General features: G+C 44.9%; 1 protein-coding gene across 9 annotated transcripts in view; it reads left to right on the top strand.

Annotated features, from left to right (window-relative positions):
- CNKSR2 (connector enhancer of kinase suppressor of Ras 2) overlaps nucleotides 1–18,824 on the top strand; it is a 299,886-nt gene that overhangs the window by 192,461 nt on the left and 88,601 nt on the right. For all 9 annotated transcript variants that reach the window (XR_008318957.1, XR_008318956.1, XM_053306536.1 and 6 more), the window contains 2 exons: nucleotides 10,982–11,071; nucleotides 16,373–16,587. Coding sequence is in view for 7 of the 9 variants with exons in the window: in XM_053306536.1 (XP_053162511.1) it covers nucleotides 10,982–11,071; nucleotides 16,373–16,587 (305 nt within the window). In the remaining 2 variants the exon portion in view is untranslated. The remainder of the gene's footprint in view (nucleotides 1–10,981; nucleotides 11,072–16,372; nucleotides 16,588–18,824) is intronic.

The following is an 18,824-nucleotide window of genomic DNA, read 5'->3' as shown; positions in this document are numbered from 1 at the left end:
AGAAGTCAAAGACTGTGGACTTGACAAAAGAAAGAACGCCATCTCTGGTTTGCAAAGTCCGCTACTCTCTGTGGGCCACCCTTGCTGCAGCAAGGGTGGAATAGCAAGGAGCCTTTTTAAAAAGGCAAATTTTTTTAATTTTTTTTTTTAGGTAAAAGAGCAGAAAAAGCCTTTTTGCCTATGGGCTGCAAAAAACTTAATCTGCCCCTACCTGGAGATCCTCACAACCAAAGTCTTACGTACCTCTGGCATCTGCAATGACTTCAGTTCAGACTTTTCAATCACTAGCAGGAGGCAATGGTCAGCCTTACCAGTGAAACCCACTGTACAACGTTTTTCTGTTGCGATGCAAATGGTTGCCTGGCCACCTATGAAGCACTTGGTGAATATGACTACTCAGACTGTGTTCAGAGGCACTGTTATAGTGTCTCAGATGTCACCTATACCAAAACCACAAGAAAAGGTTACCATTGAGACTCAGACGTATGTACCACCATTGCCAACTCACTCAGCTTCTGAACATCACGGCTCTTCAGACTTTGAGTCCGACCCTGGTGAATCAGTGGACTTAGCTGACCCTCCTAATGATGTGCCTCTGGCTACATATGTTTCACCTCAGAAATCAGAAATGAATTTTTACCACCATCAGGTTAGGGAGATGGCAACAGCTCTGGGACTTGATCTCAGGTCTGAGCTAGCCACTATAGAGTACCCTGTTTATAATTTTATGATAAAATCTCAGTCTCAATCTGTGGCACTTCCAGTCCTCCTGGTCATTTCTAGGACTGAAAAATGTGCATGTGAGGTGATCCATACTAAAAACCTGACTTCTAAACAACTAGAAAGTTTGTATTGGATTCAGGAAAAAGATAATGGGGCTATTCTCATGACCAGGAGAAATTGGGCTAAGGAAGCGGCTCCCGGTAGCAAACCACCCAAACTACCCCTTTCCGTAAACGAAGTTAGCGAAGCAAACACTCCGCTAACCCCATTTAGTTGATTGTGTGCCATTGTGGCACAGCTCTGCGCCACAGCAACACATGGTAGAGATTCCCACTGGGATTCTAAAACAAACATCCCAGTCCCAGGGGTCTCCCCAGGATGCCCCGCGCACTCACGCAGAAAATCCTGGGACTTTTGTGGGCTGGCCGGCTCCTGATCCTCGCAGCCCCCGCCAGCTCCATGACGGAACCAGTAGTCATGGGTGGCCGATTTGGCCGCCCAGGTCTTGGAGGCTGCTTATGTGTGGGGAGAGCGGGCTAAGCACACTTTCCCTGCACAAACCCTCCTAGCACTTCACACAGGTTGTGTGAAGCACCTCAGTTAGTACTTTCTAAAGCATCCCTCTCCAAACTCGCAGGTCATCGACTGCACCACCTCCTCTTCTAAGACAGGTCATAGTCACAAAGAAGGAGAGAGAAAAAATGATATTTTAGGTAGAAAGATCTACTCCACCTCATGCCTATCCATAAAGATAGCTAACTATTCAGCTTGCACTGCTAAATATAACCATGGCATATAGGAGGCACTTCAAAATAATCTGGATGTCATCACTCCAGAAGAATTCAAGAAAAAATTCCAACAAACACTGAACAATCAACAGCACTTATTCGCCAGTAGTTGAGTACTGCCAAACATCTGGCAGAGTCAGAATCACATTCTTTGGCTGATGCTGCAGTCTCTCTGAGGAGACACACCTGGCATCACTCTACCAATCTACAGGGTGACACAAAAGACAATATAGAAGGCTTAATTTTCAATGGTAAGGGCCTCTTCAGTGAGGACACAGACTCCACCATGGAGAAAATTTAAAAATTTTCCATTCCAATTCACCATCAAAACTTTCACTGCATCTACATCTACCTCATCCTACAGATCCAAATATTGTGCTCACTCAAGACAGAAGTCTACATTCAGACAGCAGGAGCGCCATGATTTTAGGAAGCAATACCAGCCTTATCACAAACGCCCTTTTTCACAGCAAGGGGAAGTTAAGCCAACTCCAACGTACAAAGCAGACTGAGCCTCAGAAACAATTTTAAGGTTCAAACCCATCCACTGTCACCACTAGACTCCTCCCTTCTCTCACCACCAGGAGCCACAACATCTTGGCAAGTAAGAAACAACACCAGTCTCACAAACCCTATTCTTCTGCCAGCAACCAACATCAAGCTGACACGTCATGCCCCCGCATGGCACCATGTAACATCAGACCGCTGGATCCTGAAGATAATATCTTCAGGCTACGCCATAGAGTTCAGAACAACCCCAGAATTTACAGGGATGAAGTTCACTCAACCCTTCCAGGCATTATTGGAGAAAGTGAAGGAGCTATTAGCTAAAAGGGCTATTGCTATACAGTGGGTGCACAGACAGGAGGGGTTTTACTCCCATTTACTTCTTGATCCCAAAGAGGGATGGTGGGATACAACCTATCATTAGGGATGTGCACGGAACCGCGGAAGCGTGGTTCGGTGCCGAGGGGGTGTGTGTCTCACATTAAGGGTGGGGGGAGTTGTACTTACCCCTCCTGCCACTTTTCCCGCTCTGGTGCTCTGTTTTTCTGCAAAGTTTGGGGGGCAGCAGCCTTCCTTCCTGCCGCCCCTGCCCCCATCGTTTGCAGGAAATAGTGGAAGTAGCCACCATGCATATGCTGCCACCGTGCATGTCGCACATTGAGTGCACACGTCACACACGCAACATGCGACGTGCGTGGCGGTGGGCGCATGTGCAGCAGCTACTTCCGCTATTTCCTGCAAATGACATGGGCAGGGGTGGCAGGGAGGAACGCTGCTGCCTCCCAAAGTTTGTAGAAAAACGGAGTGCCGGAGGGGAAAAAGTGGCAGGAGGGGTAAGTACAACCCCCCCCCCCCCGCCCTTAAAACGACACACACACACTCACCCCGGTGTCGAATCACCAGACCGGGCCACGTTCAAACCAGTTCAGAGGCCTCTAAAATGGTCGGGGCACATCCCCACCTATCATGGATCTATGCCACCTGAACAAATTTGTCCATGTGCAAAAATTGTGCATGATATTGTTACAAGAGATCCTACCTCTTCTATACCAAGAGAACTGTCTTGTGATGCTGGATCTCAAAGACGCATATTTCCACATTGGCATCAAGGCATGACACAGAAAATATTTGAAGTTCACAGTAGGAAATCTTACCCTTTGGGCTTGCCACCGCCCCCAGGGTATTTACAAAATGTATGGCTGCAGTGGTGGCTTATCTGCAAACTGAAGGTATATCAGTCTATTCTTATCTGGACAGCTGGCTTCTGACTTCCAAGGACAAAGAAGAGTTACGTTCTCAGATGAAATGTGTACTATCTCTCCTCCAAGACTTGGGGATCCAAGTCATTTGGAAAAAATCCAAACTCGAGCCAGTTCATGTAATGAACTACATTGGAACGATCCTAGATACAGAAACCAGGAAGGCGTACTTGCCTCGGGAACACTTCCAATGCATCAGTGGCCTGGTTCTCCATTTCCAACAGCATTCATCTCAACCAGCCCAACTCATTCAACGACTCCTAGGTCTAATGGCATCCTGCAACACAGTGGTGCAATATCCCCAGTTAAAGATGCACAAGTTGCAACTTTGGTTTCTGTCAGTCTTCCACCTGAATGTGGATCATCAAGACCTACGTCTAGTGATCCCAGAACAAATTATATGCTTGCTTACCTGGTGGTCAATGGGCAGAAATCTTCTTGAAGGGATTCCTTTTCAAATGATGACTCCTATCTGGCTAACAGACAGCTCTCTGCTAGTCTAGGGGCCCCACTCCAGGACACATCAGATTCGGGGCAATTTGACCCTTCAGCAAACACAATTACATATCAGTTTCCTGGAGCTTCTGGCTGTCTTCAAAGCAATGAAAGCCTTCCTACCACTTCTACAGGGGAAAGTTGTACAAGTGCAGTTAGACAATACCACTTTCCTGGCCTACATCAACCATCGGGGAAACAGTGTACCAAAATCTTTGTGCACTCAGCCTCCAGTTACAACATTGGTGCATCCAGCATCAAGTCTGTCTGATGGCCATCCACATAAAGGGCCTGGACAACATCTTGGTGGATGACTTAAGTCAGGTTTTCCCACAACAACAGCACAAATGAGAAATCAAGACAGAATACATTGCACCTCTCTTCAACAGTTGGATACGGCCGACTATAGATCTCTTTGTCACCTCAGAGAACACCAAGTACATTTGTTTCTGCTCCAGGACAGGGTACAATGCACAATCACTGGGAGATGCCTTCCAGCTGGATTGGCAGCAAGAGATTTCATATATGTTTCCTCTGCGGCCACTGATCAGCTGAGTGGTTGCCTGCCTTCTAACTGCCCCAGCATTGGGTATCCTAGTGACTCCATGGTAGCCAAAGCAGCCACGGTTTCTACAGGTATCCAAACTGTCAGGGCACTGGTACCAAAGACTGGCACAAGAAACAGGTCTCCTAACACTAGACAATGGCAGCATACTGCATCCAGACATTCTCACACTCTGCCTAACAGCATGGTAGATCAGCTCTTGAATAAAATCCTACTTAACCAAAGGAAGTCTTCCACCAGAAGAAATCACCTTAGTTAATGGCTTTGTTTCAAAGCTAATGCAAGGGCACATATTGTCAACCTAGACAAGCCACAATTAAGGATGTGCTCCTCTACTTGACTAAAATCACATGGGTTGGCTAATGTATTTTTGAAGGCGCATCTAGCAGCACTCTCCTCAAAACCTCCAGGCTGTAATGAAAAGACTCTCTTTTTCACACCCAGATAGTAAGGCTTTCCTGAAAGGGCTCCTGAACTTATATCCACTCATTTGCACACCTGTCAAATCGTAGAGCATATCCTTGGTCCTTTCAGCTTTAACTGAGACCTCATTAGAACCAATGAGTTCTACATCTATCAGGCTAATAACTTTGACAACTGCCTTCTTGCTTGCCATAACTATGGCCAAACATGTTAGTCAATATGACTAACACCATTTGAAACACCAGAATATATCCCGATAAAGTGCTAATGCATATGGACCTGGACTTTTTACCCAAAGGTAGTGTCCAGTTTCGACTTTAACCAGTACATTGTTCTCTCTATGTTCTTTGGTGATCCATCTACACTTTTAGAACGTGCAATACACTCCTTGGATGTGCTCTTTTATATTACCGCGATCATACCAAGGACTTCAGATCCACCAAGCGTCTGTTTGTAGCATACAAGGACTCTGTCAGAGGCTCCTGTATTTCCAAAGAATGTTCTGATGGATAAGCGGGCGTTACAATAGCTACTACTCTACTCCCCCATTGGGAGCTAGGTAAACACCCATTCTTATGGATCTTGATCCAGATAAACAGGTTGCTTACCTGTAACTTATGATCTGGTAGAGATCCATTGACATCCATAAGACCCTCCTGGACACCCCCCCCCCACTGCAGTAGTGCTACACTATGTGCGTACTGAGTGTGCACGCTATACTCCTTCGATTATGAACTCCCCTGAATCTGGATGATGGTCCTCCACAGTGGTTGTCCAAGAACTGGAGAACATGGTGCCAGGCCCGCCTTTAAATAACATGCTGTAGGCATGAGGGTGAGGCTCAGTCACCTCGCAATAGGGATGTGCATAAAACCGGTTCTCCCGGTTCGGTTCGGATCCGAACCGGGTCCGAACCGGACCAGGGTGGTTCGGTTTTGGTTTTGCCGAACCACCCCCCGGTTCGGTTCGGATCCGAACCGGTTCGGATCCGAACCGAACCGGTTCGGATCTCAAAAAATAGCTGGTTTGAAAGGGGACCTTGTGTTCTACCTGCCACCCAAATTTCAAGTCGATTGGACCTTCCTCTGATTTTTGGCGATTTTTTAAAGTTTTAGTGACTTTGGGGCAGTTCGGGGGCATAGCATGGGATCTGGGCAAAAGGAGTGGGGTGGGGTGGTAGTGCCTAATGGGTGCAGGCTACCACCCCAATTTCAGGGGGATTGGGCAAAGGGCTGATTTTTGGTAAATTTCTGAAAATTTCATGTCTTTGGGGCAGATTGGGGCATATTGGGGCAGAAAGTGGGGGCTGGGGCAGAATAGTGGGGTGTGGTGGTAGTGCCTAATGGGTGGAGGCTACCACCCCAATTTCAGGGGGTTTGGACAAAGGGGTGATTTTTTGAGAATTTTTGAAGTTTTAGTGACTTTGGGGCAGTTTGGGGGCAGAAAGTGGATCTGCCCCAAAATAGTGGGGTGGGATGGTAGTGCCTAATGGGTGGAGGCTACTACCCCAATTTCAGGGGGATTGGGCAGAGGGCTGATTTTTTGAGAATTTTTGAAGTTTGGGTGTCTTTGGGGCAGATTGGGGGCAGAAAGTGGATCTGCCCCAAAGGAGTGGGGTGGGCTGGTAGATAGTGCCTAATGGGTGGAGGCTACCACCCATCCCCAATTTAAGAGTGATTGGGCAGAGGGGTGAATTATGGTGAATAGAAAAGGTGTGAATTCTCATTCTATCATAGCAAATGAGATTTTTTTCAATTAAACAACTCTCATGACCCCACTTTCACTTTTTCACACTTTCCTTTACTATGAATAATATGAGGAAGTAATCAATTTAGCACACTTCACCTTATGAAGACAAACCTCATACAAATAAATTCACCATAATTCACCCCTCTGCCCAATCACTCTTAAATTGGGGATGGGTGGTAGCCTCCACCCATTAGGCACTATCTACCAGCCCACCCCACTCCTTTGGGGCAGATCCACTTTCTGCCCCCAATCTGCCCCAAAGACACCCAAACTTCAAAAATTCTCAAAAAATCAGCCCTCTGCCCAATCCCCCTGAAATTGGGGTGGTAGCCTCCACCCATTAGGCACTACCACCCCACCCCACTATTTTAGGGCAGATCCACTTTCTGCCCCCAAACTGCCCCAAAGTCACTAAAACTTCAAAAATTCTCAAAAAATCACCCCTTTGTCCAAACCCCCTGAAATTGGGGTGGTAGCCTCCACCCATTAGGCACTACCATCACACCCCACTATTCTGCCCCAGGCCCCACTTTCTGCCCCAATATGCCCCAAAGATATGAAATTTTCAGAAATTTACCAAAAATCAGCCCTTTGCCCAATCCCCCTGAAATTGGGGTGGTAGCCTGCACCCATTAGGCACTACCACCCCACCCCATTCCTTTTGCCCAGATCCCATGCTATGCCCCCGAACTGCCCCAAAGTCACTAAAACTTTAAAAATTCACCAAAAATCAGCCCTTTGCCCAATCCCCCTGAAATTGGGGTGGTAGACTCTACCCATTGGGCACTACCACCCCACCCCAAAATTTTTCCCCTGGGCCCCTTTTTACCCCCCCGAATCGATTCGTATTCGGATTAAATCCGAATCCGAACCAAATCAAGGGTGATTCGGGTGACCCAGATTCGGGCACAAAACAGAACAGGGGTGATTCGGTTCGGGTCCGAGCCAAATCACCCGAAATCCCAAATTGCACACCCCTACTAAGCACACACACAGAGAAGAAGCAGGAGGCGGAGTGTGGATTCTATGATAGCATATTAGAGTGGATTGATGGTGTCTCATTGAAAATCTCATTTGTTATCATAGAATCCACACTCAATACCTCAGAAACAAGAGAACCCTGTACCCATGGGGGTGCCCCTACCAGAGATCCCTGTACCCCATGGGTTAGAAACCCATGGGGGTGGTTGGCACCCTATGTGCACTACACCACCACTTGCTCTGGGCCACCCCAGCACCCCCATGTGCACTTATAGGGCTGCTGAAAGCTCCATTATAACTTATTATGAGGAAAAACCTTAAAGACGCGTAAACTTCAAAAATCACTTAAAAATCACCTCTTTGCCCAATTCCTTTCAAATAATTCTGATAGCTTCCTTGCCCACCCTAGGAACTACCACCCACCACACTGCACTCTACGACACCCCTTTCCCCCCGACATGAAGCTATACATTTGCTGCAATCCTAATTATTCTCTATGAGGAATTCAAAAACACTTAACAATTCACCAATAATCAGAGGAGTGTCCAATTGCCTTGAGATTTTTTGGGTGGTAGGCACCCATGCCTGTCTACCACCCACCCTGCTTTTGTGCTCCTAGGTCCTCCACAACAGGGGATATGGACTGGTTCGGGTCCCATTATACTCAATGAGAAAAATAATTAAAAATATTTCAAATATTCATAAAAAATCATAGGGGTGTCTGATTGCTTCAGGGTTTGCATGGTTGTTGGCACCCATGAGTGCTCCACAATAAGAAATAATGGCCTGGTTCGGGTCCCATTATATCCTATGAGAGAAAAATAAAAATATTTTTCAAAAATTCATAAAAAATCATACGAGTGTCCGATTGCTTTGGGGTTTGGGGGACAGGTACCCCTGGGTGCCAGCTACCATCTGACCAATTTTCAGCTTTCCGAACCGATCCGAACCGGTTCGAAACGAACCACCCCCAGTTCGGTTCGGATTCGAACCGAACCAGGGGTGGTTCGGTTCGATCCGAACCTCCGAACCAGAACCGGTTCGGACCCGAACCGGTTCGGATCCGAACCGGTTCGCACATCCCTACCTCGCAAGCTACAGCATGTGCAGGCACATTACCCATTCTTATGGATGTTGACGGATCTCTACCAGATCATAAGTTACAGGTGAGCAACCTGTTTTTCTGCACTGGTCCTCCCTCTGTTATAACACAATCACTTCCATGATGTGTCAGACATCTAACCCAACACTTAGTCTCTATCAGTGATCAGACAGATGTTCCAGGACAAAGAGGACAAAGGATAAAGAGGACAAAGATAGTGATTGCCAATTCTCTGTTGGTTATCTCCAGAATGTGGTAATCCAAGGTATGTTGGCTGACATCCAGACCAATACTGTGCTGAGACTTTGCAGGCGGGGCAATTTTAGCCATTCTCCCTTTCCTTCTGAAGCTCACTGTACCTTCTAAATACATATCTCTGAGGGTTGAGTAATCAAGTATATATTCTAAAGAGGCATAAGGGACTTGAAATGGAAGAGGACATCGACAAAAATAATGCCTCGGTTATATCACCAGTGCAGTATTCTCTGTCATAACACCAGTGGATGTCAGCCACTGCCTCTAACATGGAGGTTTCATTCCCACTACCATGGCTAATAGCCACTAAGAGAGCTATCTATCATGAATTATAAATAGTTTTAAAGGCCATATTGCTAATAGACATCACAAAATCCTATGGAATAGCTCATTCTGCACTGTAGGAGTATGTAGTAATTTATTTTAGTTCCAAACTTGCTGCCAATCAGTTTCATTGGATGATAGTAAGTGATTTGAAGTGACCTTGGCTAGCTTCAAGCTGGAGTCAAACACAGCTGGATCCAGCAACACAAAAGGAATATTGCTTCAGCAGCATCTTGGATAGTAGCAGTTTATATGGCTGCTATCCAGGCAGAGTGGATGGCACTGCTGCCTAGAGAAGGCTCAGTTTTTTAAAAGGACCTTACTCAATTTTCTTTACCACTGCTCTGATGTTACTGGTGGGCCTCTACTAGGACTGACTTGGGTTCTTCGGGATTTCCTGGTGGTGCTGAATCACAAAGGGTCTGGATCATATGGACTTCCCACCCTGTCTCATTCCCCAAACTGTCTGCCTCATCTTCCAGTTGCAGGGTGTGGGGTGTCCCAGAACCATAATCATGATAGTTAGTGTTCAGGAATACTGCAGTATCTTACAATCTATTTATGTGGTACCTGGAGGGTGGATAAATAATTGTGGCAGTTTTTTATTTACACTCCTGACATTATACTTGGGTAACATCCAGACATCATTGTGACTAAGCACCATCAAATTCAGTGGCTGACATTCTGTGCAGCTTTATGATGGTGGAGCAAGAGCCACTAAACTAACTACATGTGAGGCAAGGCGAGTCTTGAAATGCAGCACAGGAAGGAGAAGCAGTGTTTCTTTTCTCCTCTCAGAATAAAAGCCCTTTGTGTGTCCAAGTATATCTAGAGCTGCACAGTTGTTGCAGAGATCTTCCTGAAGCAAAAAGGGCATTTGCATGGATGGGAGATAAGCAAAAAACCACTTCCCCATTCCTCTTAACCTGAGCTGCACTGAGAGCCAAGCCTCACCAATCCTCATTTGTTGGTTCCTTGTAAGGACAGGACAGGGCTCTTGTACACCCACATAAGGCTGTGCAGAATGCCAGCCATGAGACAAATTCATCTTGACTAACTTAATCTGGCTGCTGATTGTTAGATCTGGCAAGCAAGATCATTTGAAGCATTTAATATCTGCAGTTGACCCTCATTGTCTGTGGTCTCGCGTATTTGCGGTTGGATCTTAGAGACCCGGTTTCTTTATTTGCGGTTTTAAAAATAGGTGAAATTTACCAATCTGCAGCTCCTGGGTGGCCAGAAATGACTTCCGATGTCCTTCCTGTCCACCATTTTGCAACATGGAGCCATCCTGTGGCTCTTCTGAAAGAAAGAAAGAAAGAAAGAAAGAAAGAAAGAAAGAAAGAAAGAAAGAAAGAAAGGAAAATTTGTGCAAATATTCACAAAAAATTGCAGGATTTGAGGGGGCCTTCCTGGAGAGCTGGAGGCCTGGGAGCAAGGTACTGTGCTTTATTCCCTTTATGTTGGCTTTTTTGGTCCTTTTTTAGCTTAAGGAACCTAACCTCTAGATTTCCATAGGGGTCGGGTTTTGTTATTCGTGATTTCTGTATTTATGCCTATTGGTGAGAATGGAACCCCTCAAATAATGAGGGCCACCTGTATTGAAATATTTGTATACTTTCAGAAAAATAATTTCAAAAACCATCCTTTGGAAGACAGCATTAAATCAAAAGCCCACTCCCCATGATCTGTTTTTACATGCAACTTAACAAGTAGAATGGGTAGACACTTTTAATCAATTCTACAAACTTGTTACAAATATTTTGAAATCTATTAAAGTTTTTTAACCAATGGATTTATTATGTTACAGGCAAGCTAAGACCAATATCTATGCCAGTGGAATATAATTGGGTAGGGGATTATGAAGATCCTAGCAAGACAAAAAGAGATAGTAGGAGAGGTAAGTGATCTCTGACACAAATTATACATTTCATTGTGTTTTAATATTTTATGTATTTATATACTATACATATGTACAGATCTCCTTTCCTTCCAATAATGCTCCAAATGGCTAAGAGTATAGTAACAAACATTAAAACTCAAAATTATCATAAAATATCTACCACATAAAAACACAAATATTAACCATAAGATTAAAAGATCACAGCTGATAAAACATTATCAAACGTCTGCCACATAATAGCAAAATTAAGTTAGCTAAATCCCTGGAGTATTAAAAGCCTGATGAGGACAGATAGATTTTGACCTTAATATACTTTTCAAGAAATCATTACATTCAAGCTTTCCTTAATTATTCCACATCATTATCCACAAAATATGGACTTGATTATGTCCATATTATGTCCAGGTTATGTGGTTAATATTCAAGGATTCTGGTTGATTATTCATCATTACCAGTATCGTAATTTGGGAGTGAGGTACTAATTGCCAGTCTCTTATCAATTTAATATGAGAAGATTCCATGCACAATACTGTTGCCATCTGATGCTCAGAGTGCAACTGCAGGAAGCTAATGTTAACTCATCTTTAGGATTCCTTGGTTTTTGCTCAACATATTTGAGAAATACTTGGTTTTCTCCTCTCATTTCTGTCAGTGAATTACTGTAGTATGATAGTAGTGAACTGCTGTAGAATTTGATTGGCTGATTGATTTAAGTGCTATCAGGTCGGTGTTGAGTCTTAGCGACCACATAGATAGATTCTCTCCAGAATGATCTGTCTTCAGCTTGGCCTTTAAGGTCTCTCAGTGGAGCATTGATTGCTGTCATAATTGAGTTGCTGCTAGTCCTCTTCTTCTTTTTCCTTCAACTTTTCCCAGCATTATGGACTTCACAGGGGACCTGGGTTTTCACATAATGTGTCTGAAATATGATAGTTTGAGCCTGGTCATTTGTGCCTTGTATGAAAATTCTGGTTTGATTTGTTCGGTGATCTATTTGTTTGTTTTCCTGGCTGTCCATGGTATCATCAAAGGTCTTTTCCAACAGCAAAGTTCAAAAGGGTCAAGACTTTTTCTATCTTGCTTCTCCAAAGTTCAGATTTTGCATCCATAGAATGTCATAGAAAAAACCATTGTTCGAATGATTCTAATGTTTGTCATGGCATCTAAATATCCTTTCCAAGGCCTTCATTGCAACCCTACCACGTGCATATTTCTTGACTGCTGGATCCCTTACCATTGATTGTCGATGCAAAAAGGCAGAAGCTGTCCACCACTTCAGTGTCCATTATCAATTCTGAGGCTGGTTGCTGTGCCCGTTGTGTTTAGTTTAGTCTTCTTTAGATTTAGTCCCATTTTTTCACTGTGCTCCTTGACTTTCATTACTAGAGCTTGCAGATAATCTGCATTTTCGGCTGTCAGAGTGGTGTCATCAATGGAGCACAGGTTATTGATGTTTTTTCTTCCAGCTTTAAAACCATGTGCATCTTCTTCCAATCCAGCTTCTCTCAGTATATGTTCAGCATATAAGTGGAATGAATAAGGAGAAAGTATACGGCCTTGTCTTACTTCTCTGCTGATCTAGAACCAGTCTGTTTCACCACGTATAGGTTTCTCATGAGGTGTCCTGGGATGTCCATTTTCCTAAGGATATTCCACAACTTGACCTGGTCGATGCAATCAAAGGCTTTTCTGTAGTCAATAAAGCACATGTTGACTTCTTTTTAGTATTCTTTAGCTTTCTCAATTATCCAGTGTGCATCAGCAATGATGTTTCTTGTTTCTCAGCCTTTTCTGAAACCAGCTTGAACATCCGGCATTTCCCTTTCCACGTAGAGCTCTAATCTGCGTTGGATGATCCTGAGCATTATTTTGCTAGCATGTGAAATTAAGAATATTGTGTGATGGTTTGTGCAGTCTGTTAAGTCTCCTTTCTTTGGTATGGAATCAGTGGCCAACAGATTCTCTTCCAATCTGTTGGCCACTGTGTCATTCTCCAGATTTGCTGGCATAGTTTGGTTAGAGCCTTGACCGATTCTTCTTCTGTTTTCTGCCGTATTACTGTAGCTATTCTATCAATTCCTGTGGGGGAGTATGGAAGTTTGTTGTATGAGGGAAAGAAGATTTGAAGGGGGGTGCAAGAGGGAACAGCTTAGAAACTCACTGGGAATTGGAAGAAGGATTAGACCCCATTGTGTTTCCAATGACCTTATTAGGACCTGATTTAGTTCGTAATTAGGTTTGGACCTAATTCCAATTTTCTCTATTTTAGACATAGTTGCTTAATGGGACAAGTCTGAAGACAATCCAGTGAAAATTATGGCATTGATATCAAAAAGATTTGCATTGTACAATGCAGTTGTACAATTGCATTGTACAGCTCTGTCCTCCAGGTTTCCAGATCGTGCAACAGCCCCGTCTTGAGGGTCGGGGAGGGGGCGTTGGAGTCATCTATCGAGAGATCCTCCCCGTTTCCAGATGCCCGGTCAGGCAATCTCAGAATTCTGAGTCTTTGTCCTTGAGGGTGGGCCTCTGAGATAGGCTGGAGATTCTGCTGGTGTACTGACCACCCCGCTGCACTTCAGTCTCCCTATCTGAGCTGGTGGAAGTGGTCTCGGAGGTGGCCTTGGGTTCCTCCAGGCTTATTGTTTTGGGGAATTTCAATGTCCACGCTGAGCCCCCCCCAGTGGGTGCGGCTCAGGATTTCATGGCCTCCATGGCAACCGTGGGCCTGTCTCTGTTGGTATCAAGCCCTACCCACATGGCAGGACATACTCTGGATCTGGTTTTTGCCGACCGGGAAATAAATGATCTGGAGGTGGGGGAATTTTAGACAATTCCCTTGTCATGGACAGATCATCATCTGGTGGGGTTTAGTTTGACTGCTCCGTCTGCCCTCTGCAGGGGTGGTGGGCCGATTAGGATAGTCCACCCCTGGAGGCTTATGGATCTGCTTGGATTCCAGGTGGCCCTCGGGGAGTTTCCAGTGTCCAGAGCTGGTGACCCTGTTGAGTCCCTCGTCGATCTCTAGAATGGAGAGACAGTCCGGGCTGTTGACCCGGTTTCTCCTAAATGTCCTCTCCCGCTTGGTGGAGCTCCTGGGTTTTCCTCGGAACTTAGGGCGATAAAACAACTCAGACGACGGCTGGAATGACGCTGGAGGAAGTGTCATACCGAATCCGATCGAACACAGGCTAGAGCCCATTTTAGGGACTACTCCGTGGCAGTGGGGGTAGCGAAGAAATGTTTTTTCTCTGCCTCCATTGCATCTGCTCAGTGCAGACAAACAGAGCTGTTTCGTGTGGTAAAAACTCTGCTCCACACATCCCCCCAGGTAATGGGGGAGGAATCATCTACAGCCCATTGTGATCAGTTTGCTTGCCACTTTGCAGATAAAGTCACTCGCATCCATGCTGATTTGGACTCCCGAGTTTTGGCAGTTCCGGCAGATGTGCCTCTGGTACCATCTGGTCCCATTGTGTTGGATTCTTTCAGTTAGTGCAGCATGAGGACGTGGACGAGATCCTGGGCAGTGTGCGAGCGACATCATGTGCTCTTGACCCTTGCCCTTCATGGCTAATAAAAGCTGCCAGGGAGAGTACAGGTAGATGGTTGGAGGTGACTATTAAAGCCTCATTAAGTGAGGGCAGGATGCCACCATACCTCAAGGAGGTGGTGGTAAGACCATTGTTTAAAAAGCCCTCCCTTGATCCCTCCAACCTGGACAACTATAGACTGGTCTCTAACCTGCCCTTTTGGGGCAAGGTGATAGAGCATGTGGTGGTGTCCCAGCTGCAGAGGGTCTTGGATGATACGGATTATCTGGACCCTTTTCAATCTGGCTTCCGCCCCAGGTATGGGACTGAGACTTCCTTGGTCGCTCTAGTGGATGACCTACGCTGGGAACTAGAGAGGGGGAGTGCACCCCTGTTGGTTCTGCTGGACCTCTCGGCAGTGTTTGATACCATCAACCATGGTATCCTTCTGGGCCGCATCTCGAGTGTGGTAGTTGGAGGTACTGCGTTGCAGTGGATCCGGTCCTTTCTTGAGGGGAGGGTCTAGAAGGTGGTGCTGGGGGACTGCTGCTCAGCTCCGTGGCCACTGGCCTGTGGGATCCCGCAGGGTTCAGTCTTGTCCCCCATGCTGTTTAACATCTACATGAAACCTCTGGGAGAGGTCATCCAGGGACTTGGACTGAGTTGTCAGCAATATGTGGATGACACTCAGCTCTATCTCTCCTTGTCATCTGATCCTATGGAGGTGGTGGATGTCCTGAATCAGGGGCTGGAGGCTGTGATGGGATGGCTATGGGCTAATAAACTGAAATTGAATCTGGATAAGACGGAGGTACTGTTGGTCAGTAGGATTGCCAATCGGGATGAGGAGATTTTACCGGTTCTGGATGCGGTTGCACTCCCCTTGAAGGAGCAAGTACGCAGTGTGGGGGTACTACTGGACCTGGCTCTGCATTTGGAAGCTCGGGTGGAGGCAGTGGCCAGGGGTGCCTTTGCACAGCTTCGGCTAGTGCGCCAGCTGCGTCCCTTTCTCGAGAAGGCAGATCTGGCCACAGTTACCCATGCCTTGGTCACGTCACAGCTGGATTACTGTAACGCGCTCTACGTGGGTCTGCCCTTGAAGAATATCCGGAAACTGCAGCTAGTGCAAAATGCGGCAGCTAGGGTTTTATCCAGAGCTGCCCGATGGGAGCACATCACACCCATTCTAAAAGAGTTGCACTGGCTGCCAGTTCGTTTCCAGGTCCAATTCAAGGTGCTGGTTTTAACCTTTAAAGCCCTTAACGGTTTGGGCCCAGGGTATCTGAGGGACCGCCTGCTCCCAAGCATTGCTGCCCTCTCAACAAGGTCATCTGAGGGGTCTCTCCTCCGGGGTGCCAACAATGAGGGAGGCTTGGCTGTCATGCACTCGAGACAGGGCCTTCTCTGTTGCTTCCCCCAGACTCTGTAATGCTCTCCCAGTGACCATTCGCTCCTCAGACTCCATCACAGTTTTTAGAAAGCTTGTAAATTCTTGGCTTTTTATCCAGGCTTCTACATGATTGTTTTTATTGCTGCTTCTGTGTGTTTTTACCTGTGTATAGTTTTTTATGCTTGTATTTTATAGGTTTTAAATTTGGTTTGTTTTTATATTTTTAGCTTAATATTCTTATTTTCATTTTATTGTATGTTTTTTTAATTTTGTAAACTGCCTTGAGATTGTTTTTAATGAAAGGCAGTATATAAATTCAACAATAAATAAATAAAATGAAATTGATGTGCAATATAACTGTTTCATTTTCTCTAGAAAATTCATTACTCCGATATATGAGCAATGAGAAAATAGCTCAAGAAGATTACATGTTTCAAAGAAATAGTAAAAAGGACACAGGTAAAAAATCCAAAAAGAAGGGAGATAAGAGCAACAGTCCTAGTCATTACTCTCTGCTACCTAATTTACAAATGGATTCATTAAGGCAAGACAGCATGAGCACACCTGGGCCTGAAACCTCTTTGTATCATGTAAGTAAAATGTTGGTATACCGCATTCTATACCTTCCTGTTTGCAAATTTTTAAATGTAAAAATGGAATTGATAACATGTAGAAAGTTAGAAGCAGATGATTATGATATGAAATCAGTGGTTCACCTAGGCAATTTTGGAGTCTGGACCTAAAGGCCTGTGGAGCCCATCCCTTCCCCCGCTGCAAGCATCATCCCTGCAAGTTCAGCATCATACCCCGCCCCCAGCCTTCTCTCTGACACACACAGTATTTTTAACACGTGGGTTCTTGAGGTCACAAACAGCAACTGAACTCACAAGAATGTAAGAATATAAAACATGTATATTTATGCAAATATGTATTAGCAGAAACATTTCAACACGCAACTTAACATACTCCCATCCCACATATTTCTTTCCCCACTCCCCCTTCTAGCTCTAAAGGGTCCAATATTTAAGCAACTGAATTTGCAAGAATGTAAAGATGTACAAGACTCTCTGTGCAGATATACTTAAGCAGAAATATTCCAGGGAGTAAGGCATCACCTCCACTGGGCCACAGATCTAAAAGATCTGTGAAAAAGAAGAAAGAAGGTCTTTTTAACAGAAAAAGATCTGTAAAAGAAGCCGCTGCCTTCCTCCCCTTTCTCTCCACAGCATCTCCAACTGATAGGAAGGACAAGAAGGCAACAGCCCCCACATCAGCCTGGCTGTTCTTTATACATATAATAAAGCAAAACTTGTCACCTCTTAAAATACTCTGGCCACATACAGCTATGGTCATGGTTTTCCCCACATCACTTCTCAAGTTCCAATCGATTATGACAATGCCCTTGTTATTATAGCCTACATCTCAACTATGACTGAGGGAGCAGTAGCAGTGAGGCAACATTTAGAAGTCAAAATAATTAACCCATTTTACAGCATCGTCATACATGTATATACGCACTATGGAGGGATATATATAGTAGAGGCTCTCTTTGCTTCTGAAAGCCCCCAGATACTTATCTGTATCTGTATCAGATTACATTATATTTAGTAAAATTCAATAAAAGATTTCCCAGCAGATTCAGATAGATATCTAAGCAGTAACTTATGCAATAAGTAATGCTAAGGATGGGGCAGGGTGGGAAGAGTACAGCAAGACAGGAATTCGGGGAGGTGATGAGAGCCTGTGGCTGTGGAAGGTGGGGTAGGAAGGAAGGAGGCAACAAAGAGGAAGAAAGGGGGCAACAAAGAGAGAGGGTACAACAGAGAAAGAGAACCAAAAAATAAATAAAAAGAAAGGGGGCAACAAAGAGGAAGAGGGAGGGGACAAAGTAAGGGTGTAGGGAGGGGAAATAAGAGTGTGTGTGTAGGGAAAGCAGGTCATCTGATTTGTTTAAGTGGGGGAGCAGCAGTCTGCAGATGGTTGTAGCTGTGTGCTCCTCACTACTTTGAGCCTTGTGTCCTGCCTGCTAAGAAGGGTGGAAAAAGAAACTATGTATAGGGAAGGGGGAGAGGGAACTCTTTCAATAAAGGGGAATACGAAGAGTGAGGATTATTTTCTACTTCAGTATCCTGGGACTGGGAGGAGGCAGGATTGAATGATCCCTTCTCCATGCTCTGGCTCTCTTTCCTAGTATTGTGCTGTGAGCGGGAAAGGCTGCAGCTGGTCTTTCGTCAGAGCCCACTGCTCCTGAATACCGTACATCCCCCAGGCTGCAGGAAGTGAGACTTGCCCAGTTCCCTCGCTTTAACTCTTTCCCTGCCACTTCCCCAGTAATCTAAGTCCTATTAAATTTGGTAGTTTTTAACATTTATGCTGCTAGATGGGAGATTGGCTTCAATCTACTTTGTAAAGGCATTAGAAATATGTCGTCACAAATAATATTTTGTTTTGAATGGAAAAACCATATATTACTGAAATTGTGTGGACAGGTACACATGAACTAGACCACTCACTTCTTGGTCTTTTGGCTAAGATCAGTAAAAATGAACTAGACATTGCAGTTTTTGAAAGGAGAGAGATGCAAATGCTTTTTGCAATTATATAATCAAACTTTTTTTCTTGTTGGCCTGGCAACCATTTAGTTAAGAAAGCCATTATTTTCAAGTGTGTGTGTTTCTGGTCATGTCCTAGTTTCTGCAGTTATCAAAGCAGATGATTCTACATTGAGCCCACTTGGTAACCAATGACCTGCTTTTATTCTAACAGACTAATTTCATAAATTCCTTTGATACTACTGCCTGACCAACTATGAGGATTTAATAAAGTG

This window comes from Hemicordylus capensis, chromosome 3, assembly GCF_027244095.1.
Source record: "Hemicordylus capensis ecotype Gifberg chromosome 3, rHemCap1.1.pri, whole genome shotgun sequence".
Taxonomy (NCBI): domain Eukaryota; kingdom Metazoa; phylum Chordata; class Lepidosauria; order Squamata; family Cordylidae; genus Hemicordylus; species Hemicordylus capensis.
The sequence above is the reverse complement of the archived record's forward strand: the minus strand, read 5'-3'. Positions and strand labels throughout refer to the sequence as shown.